Below are 15443 nucleotides of genomic sequence, written 5' to 3'. Positions count from 1 at the left end.
TTTATATATATATAAAAGGTATTAAAACAACATTGTTCATTAGTATAATTTGGAAAGTTTGCTGGATGCTTGGCTGAAGTCACTAAGCCACCATGCTTATTTCAAGCTCACATGGAATGCTAAGCATGGGTTTCCCCTTATGAAAGAAAGCAAAAAAACAAGCCGTTCACCTTATTTTATCAAATAAGGCGGGAAAGCAAAATATTAAAGTATGTTGCTGCTGCTGAGGTGGCCAAAACAGGAAGCTATAACTGAAGGCAGAGAAAAATGGCTGCAAGTATCGAAACCAGGCAAGACCCTTCTTCCCCACCCACCTGGCACAGCCGAATCCCCACGCAACTTTTGGCTTGGGTTGCTTTGCCCCCGCAAGTTAAAATGCCGTAAGAACTAGTAACTTTCAGATCCACACAATGAACGAAAAAGGAAAAAAAAAAAAGAAAAGAAACAAACAAAGAGATTGCACGTGAATGGAAAGGCATGCAGGAGAGAACAAAAGTGGGTAGGCCAGAACCAGAAGATGAAGGACAACACAGCAGATCTCTGCGGGCTGAACCAACACCACGTGCGGAGGTGGTAAATACCTTTGACTTGCTCTCGGGTTGGGGGGGTCCTTCTTCTTTGCCATCTGCTTTGAGAGGAAGGGGTAGTTTGGACTCACCGGGTGTCATCATATCTGCAAGACCCATAGGTGCTGATCGAAAACAGGAAAAACAGTTAAGCATGACTACGTTTGGCTTTGTAGGAAAAACCACGCATCCCGCTGCAAGAGTGCGGTGCCACGTGAAGCAGAGGTTATCCCACCTCTGTCCTGATATTCTAGCATCCGGAAACCTGGAAACCTCTTCAGTTGAAGAAATAAAAAGAGAATGAATGAGGGGAGAATACAACGACCAAGCAACAACAACAACAACTTTACAGAGTCAAAGTCATCACCCTTCATGCTGCTGGTGGTCTTCAACTGCCTCCACATTTGACCACTACCCTATAACAGAACAACAGTCTATTTTAGTAACTACACCTTCCCCTTAGCAACAGACGAACATAAATGATGCGTGTTTTGCTTGCTATGTTGAATGCAAGAAAAAGACTGAATCTCCCGGTTACGTTTGTATTAAGGTTGGTGTCCAGCAGATAATTCCTGCCCTACCAGCTTCAGTACGAAAGGTGCAGCTGCTGTGAGCCTTAACTACAGAATTCTAAGCTGTAAAGTCCATTCCGTTGGAGAATTGGAACTCAGTTCTTCCCCTCCTGCCAAAATGAGGTGGAACTATAACAAAAGCACAAATGTCTTTCATAATGGCATACAGTTGCTTCCCAGGGGTGTGAGGAGTTTAAGGTTTTTTTTTTTTATTTGAAGATGTGAGTGCTTAGTATTACTGCTGCAGAGCTGCTGGATTCCTGGATTTCTAGAAAGATGCAGGAAGAAACATTCAGACAGACACTAAATACTGGGCAGAGTAGATGCTAGGAGGTGCCATGATACTGAATCAATGAAAATAACCAGAGAACAACAGCAAGACACAAAGTGATTCTTTCCCTGCAGAAACTCATGTGCACAGTGTTTGCGAAATACTGGATTATCCTCCCTTCCTCTCCTTCCCACAACCCCCCCACCCTTCTTCCAGTGAAGGATCTGAGAGAGGAAAAACAGAGCAAAGAAAACCTACAAGACAAGAAAAAGGAAAAACATACATATCCCAAACTTTAAAATTTTAAGAATCGGCAAAGCACCATTGTTGAAAACATGTAAAAAATTTGATCAGAACCAGACTGGCGTGTCTCTGCAAAATGACAATGCTGGCTTGCACGAAGCAGCAGGCACGCTGCAGAGCAAGCCAAGGATAGGAGAGCGAAAAGACGCTTTAAAAATACTTCACAGATTGCCCACTACAAAATGATTATTGCACATATTCATGTATTACTATGTTTTAGAAAATAATTAGTTTTAATTACAGCAGTGAGAGCATGAGCAGGACTCTGGCGAATACGCTGGCAAGCTCTGCAGTGCTAATTTGCTAATATCTTTAGCATCACTGCAGGTTGAGACTATGGGTCTGCCAAAAAAACCTACCCAGCCGTGTGCCATGTGAGTTTACAACTGTATGCTCAATATTCAGCTTTTGACTGCCGGTGTTTCACATGGGCACATTTTCTTGTTTTTTCAAAGCACATTTGTAGCCCAATCAAGCCCTTAAAGTCATCACAACACATAAATCATAATTGAGATTTTTTTTAAAAAAATAAAAAATTACTTGCAATACTTAAGACTTCAACACTTGGAACAAAAAGCCTTTTTCAAGTGATGCAGCTGCAGAGAAAATCTATTGGGATCAGCTAAAAATGCTGTTATTTTTATGTATGTGTGTGAAACTGCAACAAAACAGCCAAGCAATGTGATACTGGGAAGCCAGCATCCACTAAGCATTTCATTTGTATGCATTTTGCCTTCATACTCTGTTTGAGGAGTTTGGGCAGCTTGAGACCATCATGAAGTGAAGGATGGCAGCCTAACACATTCTAGTTTTGAATTCCACAGTTAAAAAAAAAAAAAAAAAAAAAAAAAAAAAAAAAAAAAAAAAAAAAAAAAAAAAAAAAAAAAAGGTTATTTTTCCTGTAGAGATTTTAAAAAATGTATGTACAAAATGGTCAGATGTATGCCACAGTCTGGTTTCAAACTGGGATGCAGAACTGATATATAAAATCCATTTTAACAGTGAACACATTTCATGCTGTGCAAGCGCTAAAAAGTAAGTTTTACTTTAAGCTTCAAAGCAACCAAAGAAGCCCCTTCCCCTTTACAGCAATTTTAGAGAGGTCAAACAAAGCAAAGTTATCAATCACACTTCTTCACCAGAATTCTGCATGGCTAAATCCTCTGCTGGTCCCTCACTGCTATCTGGGTTGGCCCGCTGTATTTCTATTACAAAGAATATCGTAATTGTGCCCACTCCCGGTAGTCCTTTTCCCATCAGAATGCCTTCACAGAATCTCTTTTCCAGAGAGGTCTAAGTTCACACCTCAGGTAAAGGGCAAGTAACCCTAGTCTGCAAATTACCACACATAGTCTGACTGTTTCAATCAGGTTTAGAAATGTAAAAATACAGATTAATTTTCGCTTTTGAATATTTTTTTGTTGGCATATGCAAATAGATCTATCAGCTGTTGGAGACAATTACGAAAAAAATGTTTCCCGAAATCTGTTTCACTTTCTGTTCTAAATTATTTACTTAATTTACATCTTTTCTTTCTGCCTGTACGAGAACTGCAAGGATTCTACTAGCACTGCGCAATGCTGCCTAGCTTCCCTATAGCTTTTACCTAAGATGTTTCCACAGCCACTCTTCTATCCAATGTTGAAACGCTGTTTTGTAACTTCTCGCAAATGTACTTTGAAAACAGACATTCCTTCACTTTTTTTAGCAAAGTGGTACAGCGAGAACATTGTTTTGACCCTTTCTGAGCAGTGAAATACTGTTATTGTCACGAAACTGCTAAAATAAGACAGAGTCTCTTTCTACACAGGTACTAATAATTCCGCCTATGAAGTGCAGACCACAGGATAAAACATTTTAGAGAGGAGGATAACAGGGAAATCTCGACTCAGAAAGTGTTGTGGTGTACTGTGAATAGGTTTCAAGTACTAGCCTCTGGCTTATTATAAGAATTTAAGAGCTAGAATGATTTCAAAAAGCAAGTATGGGTCAAGGTCTTGAATTAACTATTCCACACTGAATTTAATGTACTCAAAGGCAGATATTGACACGAGCAAAACTGCAGCAAAGTATTCTTTGTTGCTAAAGGCTGCTCTGTCAGTCCCAGAAGATGATGAAATACTGTAGAAGCAGCAATACACAAACATTGTTTTTCTCTTTATTGCTAGAGCAATAACAAATCACACTCTACAAAACAGAATATTACATCCTTTGTAAGACATTCCTTCCTCTCTTCCACCCCTAGCACTCTCCTCCTGAAGAGAAAAAAAAAAAAAGGAAGATAAAGCAGGGAATTTGTGACTTGTGGAGCTGGCAAAAGGATCTCCACCGTTTTTATGCCCACAGGAAAAATGGGATAGGGACAACAGCACTGCCTAATGCCCTGCCACAAATGATTGTCCACCTCTGGGGAAAAGCACAGCCCAGGGCATGTGGGCACCTTATCTGAAAGGGATGAGGGGGCCACCAAGGACCTCAGCGACACACCTCCTTCCTTCCTAGAAAGTCTCCTCCAAGGGATGACAAGTGGATGTGATCTGGGACATGGGCATCTCTATGCCAGGAGCTGGCTTGATTTACCTCTGGATCACAGTCATTGCTTTGGAGCACAGGTGATGGGATACGTCAGCTGTTAAGAACAGCCAACATCCTCCAGAAAGTTTATTTAAATGTGCATTATATAATAGCTCATAGGAAAATACGTGTTAGAGAAAAAAATAGTGAAATAAATGGAGGTTTCAGTTTTTTCAGAAGAATGTAACCATGCTGCAGAACAGAGGAAACCCATTAAGATTTCTAAAAAAGTGCTTCACATGCGTAAGTATGATTGCCTTCTCTATCAGAGGTTCATCCAAATAAATACAAAGACAAATACATATAATACATATGAAAAGGTATGTGTGGCAGCTGTTTTTAATGTTATTTTAAAAAACATCCTTTTAATTCCCTTTGGTGAAACCACCTTTACTAGATCTTGTTTTACGTAAAGTATTATGATGTTAAAAATTTGGTGGAAAGAATAACAGCCAGAAAATGGTAGGTCTCAGTAGGACAGAGGTAGTCAAATTAGGAATGGATCCTTGTGGCAGTAAGGAGATTAATGCCTTTTTATTGTTTTGTTTACCTCCAGAGGTAGCAGAGATTATGAGTGCTGGTTTCTGTGCAAACATAGTATGGAAATCTGTGAGATCCAAACTCCATATAATTTCTTTCTAAAGGTAATTTCCACTAAAATGAACAAGGCTCACAGCATGAAATCATTATTTTATTTATGTTGGGTTTTGAAAGTTCCCTTTTATTATATATATTTTTAAAGCCTGAATTTAAAAAAATAGGGGGAAAAAATCTAAAATAATATATGGGACATGTGAATTCAATATATCAAAAAGACAGTGGAGGTTATACAATTTTTCTGAATGGCAGTTTGTTCCATAATTGTGAACAAATTCAGGCACTTTTTCTTGAAGATTTTGTTATTGTTATGGATGGGATACTCTATCAGATGGATCTGTCCTCTTCATCTCATAATTTCTGTGCTCCTAAACTGCTCTACAGGCAGAAGCTGGTGATCTGTTGTTTGATACACAGTCACTCCCGAAGCACCAGGATGCATAACTGCAACATGATTCACCTTTCAGCTGTGCCACTAATTAAAAAAAAAACTAAAGCAAAAAACCAGGATCAGCTGGAAATAAGGAGTTACGAATAATACTAAAAACGTGGCAAAGCCAGTATGACACTGAGCTGTACTGAAGCTCCAAAACCGTATGGAACCACTTCCATCAGCACCAGCAACCTTCCTCTATTTTAGAATAAAACCTAAAAGTGCCTTTGATTAAAATGAATGTAGGCAAAACCTACCTTCCTCCATCACAAGAGGAAACACAACTGAACGCTCCAAAGCCCCAACAACCAAGAAGCCAGCTTCACCCTAGTGCTTACCTTAGTTTTCCACTGGCCTCTAATTAAAACCACAGTTGTTCAGGTTCAGTGCCTGTGAGCAAGTTAACTCATGTTCACACTTCGCTCCATCTGCAGCCATTCATGTGCATTTGGTTTTGGTCCTGCACACTGAGCAAACCCTGTTTTATCTGACAGATGTGTGACTTTACACCAGCAGGGAAGGCTCAAGAGCCAGATAGTGTCACAGAAAACGCCATTTTCAAGCCTGTGAACAGGTATCACCCGCAAGTTCTCCACCTCATCAAATGCAGGGCCAGAGCTGAGCCCCAGAGTGCTCGCCCAGGTCAAGAGATTGTGTAATTTTAAGAACTGTATTTACGCTTGTCTTAAGCTCAGCCCTTCACTTCTTTGATCCAAGCAGAAAGGTAAGTCGGGTCGGAGGTAATGCAGCATTCCCACTGCCGGTGCCCCCAGCAGTATATTCACACCTGATTTGCTCTTTTTGCCCCTGCCTTCCCCCACTCCCCACCCCATACCAACATCGTCCGCACGCTCTTGGAGGCCGGCTGCGTAAGGCAATCTAGATGCATGTCTGCTCGCCCACAGAGGAAAAGGGCTCCACTGAACTCCTCCAGTTCATCCCACACTTTCCATTGGGTAATCTTTGAATTAACACAACTGGAACAAAAGAAAACCTCACAAATGCACTGGCAGAAAAAGACCCTGATAAATGTGTAAATTATTAAAAATCCAATATTTCAGAATGCATAACACAATAAAAAGAGTATGACTACCCCATACAAAAGGCTGCTAGGATAAATGGCCTTGCATTGAACAGATTTCCACTGTATGAAATAACGAATGGCTGAATTATCTGAACAAAAAAACCTCTGTGAATCTTCCTTTAAACTGGTTATTCCTTAGGAATACATAAATCTTCTTAGGCAGGGCACTCTGCCATCTGTTTGCTGTTGGTTATTTTTGCAGCTCTGGGGGCCAAAGGAAAAGGGGGAAAAATTACTTCTGCTAATAGCAAAACAGAATTTATAGCTCAGTTTCAATGCTCAGAAGTAATTTTATTTCAGCAAGCCAGACAAAACACATAACTACACAAACAAAACATAATATTACCTGGGACAGCTCTGGTGGGGGAAAAGCAAGCTGTTATCTAACGGTCTTTTCAACAGCTTTTCCCTCTACATCCAGAGAGTGAACTGTGCTGTCTGGACTAACCAATGGCTTCCAAACCAGCACTGGAAAAAGCGGCTGGTTTTTTCCCCTCCTCCTTCTCTTTTTAAAACATTTTCCTGATTAACAGCTTCTTTTCTGTTTCTTCCACTAACCAAAAAGGTAACACAGTAACGTTTTCCTGGCCATATTCTGCCCAGGAAGCAGGGACAGGGAGGAAAGGCAGGGAAGGAGGCAAAGGATGAAGGAACGGAACAGGCTAAGTGGGGGGGAGAGGAAGATATCGAAACGCAGGCTCTTGGCAACGAACAATTTAAGCAGTCAGACACTTGTAAAGAAACAGACAAAAGTAGAGACAAAACCAACTAAGAAACATCATCAAATCACAACCTATCCAGCACAACCTGTTCAGCTCTCAGAAAAACTTAAAAAACCTCAACATTTCGAAAAGGGCTAATGTAATCAGTAAAGCATGCACAGAAACTCCAAGACTGGAATAAGTATTTGGGAGGATCCACTTCAGGGTCACTGGAACTCCAGTCAAACCCACCCCATCAAAGAATCGATCTTTACTGAAGTATTATCTTGATGGAGGATAGTTGTTAGGAGATCAAGCTGAATACGGACTATAAAGCACATTTGCACAGAACTACACTCACCTGTCATCAGAGTCACACACAAAGCTGCAAATAATTCTAAATTCACAAGTCATGATACAAAGGATAAATCCAGCAGCTACACTCAATATGGTTTGTTGGGGTTTTTTTAGTTTTTTTTTTTTTTAAAGGAAGCTGTGATTTAATTTCATATACTGATATTTAAGTAAGTAAATGAAGAAACCCTATATATGGTTATATGTATTTTGGAAACAGTACATATGGCCTGTGTTTTCAGAACATGATATTTAAGTAAGTAAATGAAGAAACCCTATATATGGTTATATGTATTTTGGAAACAGTACATATGGCCTGTGTTTTCAGAACAGTGTAATTATTTTAAGTGCTCAACTTACAGCATCTTCAAGTCAGAGCAGGTGCACATCTCTTTTTTTAAACTAGTGCCACATTAAATATCTGAAACTGCAATCTTAGGAAGTAAGACACTGAGGAAGCAACAGCAGCCTCTTAAAGGATGAGGTTTTTCTCCTTCCCTCGCTTGCAGACATACACACAAAACTACATATACTTGCTAGTCAACACCTATGTCAAATTGGGTCCTAGTGTTGCTGGAGCTGTTCAAAACGTTGTACTTATTCACACGCGGTGCAAAAGGACTTAATGAAAAAGGTACGAATTACTCTACACAAAAAAAGTGAGCATCACAGCCTAGCTTCGAACCACTCCACACCGCCCAACAGGGGTGAATCAAATGGAGGCGGCTATCCCTCTGCCACCAGCCCAGGGCCAGGAGCGTTGAGCAGGTTTATGGAGGGAGGCCACTGCTGAAAGGTTACCCACCATTACCTGTTGAACTGTTCACCATGTTAGGTGCCATGCTGTAAGGAGGAGCCTGTGGGTTCATCAAGCCAGAGCTGTTGTTCATCGGCTGAGTGTAGGGAGAGCTGGATCCCATAATACCGCTCTGATTCATGGCAGGAAAATTGCCTTGCCTACGAGAAGAAAGAGCACACACACGATGTCTCATCACGTACCTCACTGCTGAAGATGCTGTGGTTTATCACAGAGTACATCTCCTATTGTTTGCAAATAGCTAAGGAGAAAGCACGCAATTAGTTCATTTTACCTACGTGTGGAACTTCGAATTAGTCATGAATTAGTTACTGTACATCTGAGACAGTGTTGGACTGGACACAAATTTCAAGAGACATATACAATGTTTTTATATGTCACAACCAATCAGCAGAAAAATACAACTCATTTATCCTACGAGGAGACAGCAACGTGATGAGGAGTCAAAATCAGACCCTAGTGTTGGCATGAAGGAATTACAGCAAATTGCAATTGTGACCATGTAATAGAAATCCTTACCTGCCATAGCTTCAAAAACAGTGAAATGGCCAGAAGAAAAAATGGGTAGCACAGAACCTGTTTCAGATTTCTGTATCTGATGTTACTGCATTGAATACAACCTTCATCTTTTGTACGTGCCATCTATGTCCAGTCTTTCAAAAAAACATGTACATAGTAGAAACTCTTTGTTGAAACAAGAAATCTCGGCAAAACTATTTTGAAAATTAATCACGTATCTGTATAATGCTTTCCTATCCGAGACTCAAGTTTGTCTGAAAAACTGCCCTGACGGCCCTCCCTAATTCTTCACATCTTCAGATGGTAAGATCTTCAGACCAAGCCTAAACCTTGCCTATTCTTAAGTTTTAATAAGTATCTAAGCACACTTTACACTTGATTTACCAAATTCTACAAACTGAGGCACAAGGAAGAAAACAATCCAATCCACGTAAGCAGAATAACCTGATGTTAACTTCAAAATTAACATTTAATTCTTTAAATCCATGAGACAATTATCTACCTTTTGTTAGTATAGTTGAAGTCTGCAGATCTTATGATATGTATATGGATAGAGACTTGTGCATATAAAATCATATATAAAAATAATAACACATGTAAAAATATACTTACTTGTCTACTCATAGCCTACACAGGAAAATAAAAAAATCATGCTGTTTTTCCAAATAAAGGAGACAGGAAAGGAAGCAACCACCCCTTCGCATAGCTTTGGTATCTATAATTTTTTTTTTTCTCATGAAAAAACAAAGCATTTAATTTTATCCTACAGGCAGGGAAAGCTACACGTCCTGGTAGCAGGATGGGGTTTTGGTACAAATTCTAGTTTTCATTATTATACAGTATTCACACAATACAGACAACCCCCAAATCAACAACCCGGAATAACTTCAATGGCTTCTCCTCCAAATTCACAGCAGATCCTTAATGCAATCGGTAGAAACAGATTTCTTTTTTAGGAGGTACAGGAGGAAGACCATTAAAGCACTATTTGGCCTAATTTTTCTTGACACATTGTGAATTTCTTCAAAGGAAAACAGAACATATTATCTAAATAAAGCATCTTTTTCCAAGTCAGTTTTGTCCTTTGCTCTCTGAAGACAAACTTTTCTTCACTCTTGCAAAGAAGCAAAAGCTTTCTTTTGATATGAAGGAGACAACTTCCATACAATGTCATTTCCCTGATGCAACTTGCAATGAGTGGTGGAGGGAAAAGATTTAAAATGCACAGTGGTGCAATGCTCCAAGGGAAAATTACAAAGGGAAAAGAGAAGAGCAGGACCATTTGGCAACAACTTTAAAAGATTTCAGTCACACAACCAAGCTTTTCTTATGTAAATATTGTATCTTAAACACCCCCAATGTCCTTTTTAAGCCGAAATTTGCTACATTACAACAAATGCAGTTAGCTGAAAAGTTCTCTCTCTGCTGGATAAGCAAGATCCCTTCCATTACCGGGCAAAGTTACTAGTGAAGATGAAGAAAGTGAGCAAGTGCATTTTTACACTTTAAAATAAGTAACGGATGTTGAAAGATTCATTTATGGAGTAAGGCTGGGATTCTGGGAAAGACAGAAGTCTCTACAGGTCGCTATCTCTCCAATGTGCTTCTTTGCTTTAAAAATACACAGGAGACACGCACCTAGCAGGTACGCTGAAGTTCGTCCTTACCTACTAATATTTCAATACTATTACTTCCTACAGCACGTGTATCTTCTAAGCTGTAGGGCTGTTGTCTCAAATTGAGGTATAACCTATTTCATGTTACCCACCATGGGCATCAATCTCAATCGTAGCTCATGAAAGCATACTGCTGTACAACAGCTTTAAATCAAAAGATAGGAAACTATTTCCAGTTTAGACATGGAGAGGAAATTAAATAAGAAGAATGTACTAGCTTTGGCCAGGACAGCAAGAAAACAAGTGAAGTCTAAAAAAATTGCCTCTGTACCCAGAAAGACCTGAGAGGCAGAACCTAATTCTAAAATTTCACCTGGCAAGGCAATACCTTTCCCCTTCATCCTCCCCTGTAATGCTGCACTTGGAACAGACACAGCTCTCCATCTCTGGAAACAGCCCAGCGAGTGAAAAGACTCAGCACCATCCCTGGCAGAACTTTGTGTTTCGCCAGTCCCCTATCAGAGCACTGACTGCAGCGAGCGTGAGGTAATTCAGTAACGCTGAAAGGCGACATCCTGCAAGAGTAAACATTTTACCCTGAGATTGGGTGCAGTGTGCAGGGCAGAGCTCCTCCACGTAGTATTCTGCCCTGTGACAGCTTGGAATGGAAAGTTTCTTTAGGGAGAAATAATCAGGTATTACTTCAGCCTTTAATTCTCACTCCACAGTGGGCCTCCTTTGAGTAAAGACTGCCAACTGTGACAAATTGTGCTGCATCAGTGCTGTAATATGAAGTGGAGTCCATTAAGAACTGAGCTGAGATCACCAAACTCATTTTGATTAACCCCCAGGTCACTAAACACTTATAAATATGTTACACAGCAGCTGCTAAACATATTTATATATGCTTAAGGTCACAGCATCATCTGTTGGTTGTTGGAGTTAAGTCAAAAATCTTATGTTTCCTTCTGTGCTGCTTTTAGTAAAGGCATATCCCACACACTATTTAAGAAGTAGTTATCTCAAAGCATACTACCAGACTCTCTCCTACATCTCCCAATTCCCTCCTCCATTCTTCTGGGAGGCTAAATAAAAATCAAGTCTTTTAAAAGGTCTGCTGTACACACAGTGACAGCTAACAGCAAAAATCCAACTGACCAGCTATGAATTCCACAGCGGAACAAACCCAGTGAAGTATACACTTTCACAATATTTACCACAGAAACACCAGTGGCTGGGTTGCTTAGAGATGACGCAAGCGATAATTAGGAATAATAGGAAGCTGTTAAGAAAAGAAACACTTCTGTTCAGTATAATGAAAAAAATGCCTGCATGGTGAGACACAGTTACACTTCAGGGGAATCAAGGAAACCTCAATACTTGACACTGCAGACAGGTAACGGATTAGAAAATGTACTGGTCACAGAAATCCTGCATTACATATGGACCAGGTGACCTGACAGGTATTTTCCAGCTCCAACTCCTCCAATACCATGATCTCAGATAACATCACATATTTTCCCCCATTTAGAAGCAGCAGCAGATGGGCTGATACAAATTTAGGATTACACCATCAATTTAAACGCTATACTTAAGCCTACACATTTCTTTTTTCTGCTCTACTGTTACAAGTACATCTCCAAGTATTCAGCAAATCAAAGAGATTAAAAATGGGAAGGGGAGGGGATCTGCTTGCTTTCTGCAGTTTATTTACTCTGTTGGCTATTCAGTAATTCACATCACTTGCATAATGCCGGAGCCAGTTGTTACGCTCGAGGAAAGGGCTGCCACCCAGGGGCACCTATAAAGGCTGGAGGAGTGTGTGGACAGGAACCTTATGAAAGTCAACAGGGATAAGTGCAAGGTCCTGCACCTGGGAAGGATGAGCCCCCTGCAGCGGTGCCAGCTGGGGCTTGGCTGGGGGGAGCAGCTTTGCTGAAAAGCCCCTGGGTACCTTGGCAGATGGAGCTGAGTGTGAGCCAGCAGAGTGCCCTGGCAGCAAAGAGGGCCAACAATATCCTGGGCTGTGTGACCAGAAGCAGAGCCAGGAGGTGGAGGGAAGTGACCGCCCCTTCCTTACTCAGCACTCATTAGACTCTAGTACCATGCCCGGTTTTGGACTCCCTCAGTAAAGGAAAGATGATGATAAACTGGAGTGAATTTAACAGAGGATCCTTTAGACGGTCAGGGCTTGAGCGCTCATGCTGGAAGGGCTGAAGGACAAGGGCTAGTTCAGTCTGGGGCAGAGACAGCTTTTGAGAGGAACCTAAATGCAGCCCCCCGCACCTAAAAGGAAGTAAGCAAGAAGATGAAGCCCAGCTCTTCACAGTGGGAGCTGGTGGGAGGATGAGACAAAACAGGCAAGAGTTACAACATGACAAGTACAGACTGAATGTAAGGAAATCCTTTTACCAGTGAAAACAGTCAGGCACTACATCTTATAGCCCAGAGATGCTGTGCAATCTCTGTCCTTGAAAGTTTTCAAGACCCGACTGGATAAAGCCCTGAGCTTTCAGCTGAGCATGCTGAGGAGGTTGGAGCAGCGACCTCTTGAGGTCCCTCCCAGCCTGAATGACCCTATGATCCTAGACAGTCAGCTTCACTCGGCTGTTGATAGCCTGGTGTACTACTGGGTCCAAAATACAACTGGTCAAATTCAAACCACTCCCTTCTAAGAAGGTTCTGTTCTGCTCTTTTTCCTTCCTTCATTTGCAATCTGCTGCTCGAAGCTTCATCCGCACTTAATCTCTTTTCTCTGCAAAACAAGTAGCACCAGATCTAATTGTGTCTTCTGAGCTAATGCAGAAGTCCACGTATTCAAAGAGAGGAGACGACATGCAAGATCTGGTCATCGTTAAAAAGCAGAACAAAGGCACTGTAAGAAAGAAGAGCACTGACAACACAAAGGAGCACACGAGTGATCACAGTTGCTGAGCAGCGTCTCTTACACTGAGATGTTTGTAACTGCTGCTGAAATCACCAACAGGTTACTGTGTTGTCTCTGACTGCTACTCGGAAGTCTCTCTGCAGCCCTTGTGTTTAATATTTGCTGGTATGTGACTTAGGACCTCCTCAGTGTTGCCATCTGATAAAGGCAGATTGTCTTCCTCAGATGTGAACTAGTTACAATTAGTAAAATTACTGAGTTCAGAGGGAGGTGTGGGTTAGCAATGGACTATGATAAAAGTGGATTATGCTTCTTAGCAGGGCGAGAAATGAAGACACAACTTTTCATACGTAAACTCATCAAAGCTCAGATTTTTGCTGCGTGTAGAGGGGTCAAGTCCTACAACTTCTGGTGGCTATTCTGACATGCATCTCACACTCTGTGCTCTCCTCTTGATCTAAACCTGCAATACTGGAGCAAAGCCCTTCACGCAGTCAGAAAAAGTGATCCAGCTTCTGTAATGGGCCTTGTGGTGGCCTGAGCACAAGGGTGAGTCAAGGACAGGAACATGTAGGGAACTTCAGAGGCGAAGAGTCTAGAAGGGCTGGAGGTGAGGAGAGTTAGGGGCAGAAAACATGGAAATGGAGGGGAAAGTACATAGAAATGAACAACGAACAACAAGGGTTGGGATCATCTTCACCAGGTGCCAAAGGCTTTTAGAGCCAGAAGGATGGTAGGTGCCGCAGAGAAGGGAGATGAAGCCAAGATGCAGGAGGAGGAGCAGGGATGAACATAGAGAGTAAACAGTGGGAAGGTCCCTCCAGCCAGGTTTGCCTGAAGGAAGGGAGGATTCACAGGGGAGCCTCAAAAGCAGGCTGCTACCAGAGATGTGCCTTCTCGCAGCGCCTCTGCCTGTGCACACTGCCATGAGGGAGGGCCAGGCTCCAAGGTGGTCACCCTGGCCAGGAGCTCGGTGAGCCCCAGCCCAGCAGCGTGGCACTGCAGGGCGATACTGAAGGAGTACTGCAAGGATGGAACTGGGATGGAGCACCGAGCTCAGAGAGGGAAGGGCTGCCACTGAATCACACCTCACACGTTGTGGTGGCCATAAGCTTGCACCAATTAATATTCAGGCACTTCTGCGCTGTGCTTCCTGACACCTCCCACAGCACTCACGTAATGTAGGGATTTCTCCCAGTTATCCTGCCCTAGGCACCGGACCTGAAAAATTACCCTGTTACCGTGACCTGGCCACCTGGGCAATTGGCTGGTGAAATAAAAAAAAAAAAGGCCCACAAGCTCATGGAAGTTCGCCATTTTCTGCTCCAGATCTTTAACCTACATCAATTTTGCAGTGAATGCACTGCAGCACCTCAGGGGAGTAATTTGTGTAAACATTTTAAAAGGAACATTTTTTTTTTTAATGCTGACACACTGCTAAGGTGGCTACTTGATTACAAACTGTGAAAATGACTGCGTTAGGCTGCACTCACAAATCACAGTGTACTGACCAAATTGCCCTGTGCTTATCTGTGCCAGGGCTGCAGCATGACAATATTTCCTCTCTCTTTTAAATGTCAAAGTATGATTTGGGGGGTTGTTATTTAAACACACTGACCTGCACAATAACCAGAAGTACTTTATTTAAATCTGTCTTGAACTGGGACTAGCCTTAAGCGCTTATAATCTGTCATACTTTGACACCAAATGGGTTATTATAATGAGAGTAATTCAGGAGTGAGACCCGTGAATGCTTTCTCCCTGGAGAATTGACACATAAACATGTGCATGCAGATACATATACCCTTTTGTTATGGATTTTCCTTCTTGCTACATTATGGGCTTCCTTGGAGAAGTGAAACCGTTTCTGTCATCAGGGGGTATGGGAGAAGAGGAGGAGGGAGAAGAGACGAAGGGAAGATAAACCCCAATATTGCTTACTTTGCTCTGACTGGAAGCTCAGTGGTGGGTCAGCACGGTTAGCAAAGGCCAAGATACACAAAATCAGAATATTGGCTTGAGCAGCTGTAAAACAGCATTAAAGGCAGTTCCCATGTAAATAAAGCAAACAAATTTAACACTGCTGTATCTGACAGTGAAGTGTCCCTTGCTAGCTGCTGCCGTTAAGTGTGCTAACCTGGATTTGCAT

At 41.7% G+C, this 15443-nt stretch overlaps 1 protein-coding gene across 1 annotated transcript in view; it reads right to left on the bottom strand.

The window, feature by feature from the left end:
• Window positions 1-463: 463 nt before the first annotated feature.
• LOC104492367 (AT-rich interactive domain-containing protein 1B-like) overlaps window positions 464-15443 on the bottom strand; it is a gene marked incomplete at both ends in the record, with an annotated part of 66651 nt that continues 51671 nt past the window's right edge. The window contains 2 exons of the mRNA XM_010134919.1: window positions 464-691; window positions 8267-8412. Of these exons, the coding sequence (XP_010133221.1) occupies window positions 464-691; window positions 8267-8412 (374 nt within the window). The remainder of the gene's footprint in view (window positions 692-8266; window positions 8413-15443) is intronic.

The sequence above is a fragment of the Buceros rhinoceros genome, unplaced genomic scaffold (genome assembly GCF_000710305.1).
Source record: "Buceros rhinoceros silvestris isolate BGI_N320 unplaced genomic scaffold, ASM71030v1 scaffold2544, whole genome shotgun sequence".
In the NCBI taxonomy this organism is placed as follows: domain Eukaryota; kingdom Metazoa; phylum Chordata; class Aves; order Bucerotiformes; family Bucerotidae; genus Buceros; species Buceros rhinoceros.
The sequence above is the reverse complement of the archived record's forward strand: the minus strand, read 5'-3'. Positions and strand labels throughout refer to the sequence as shown.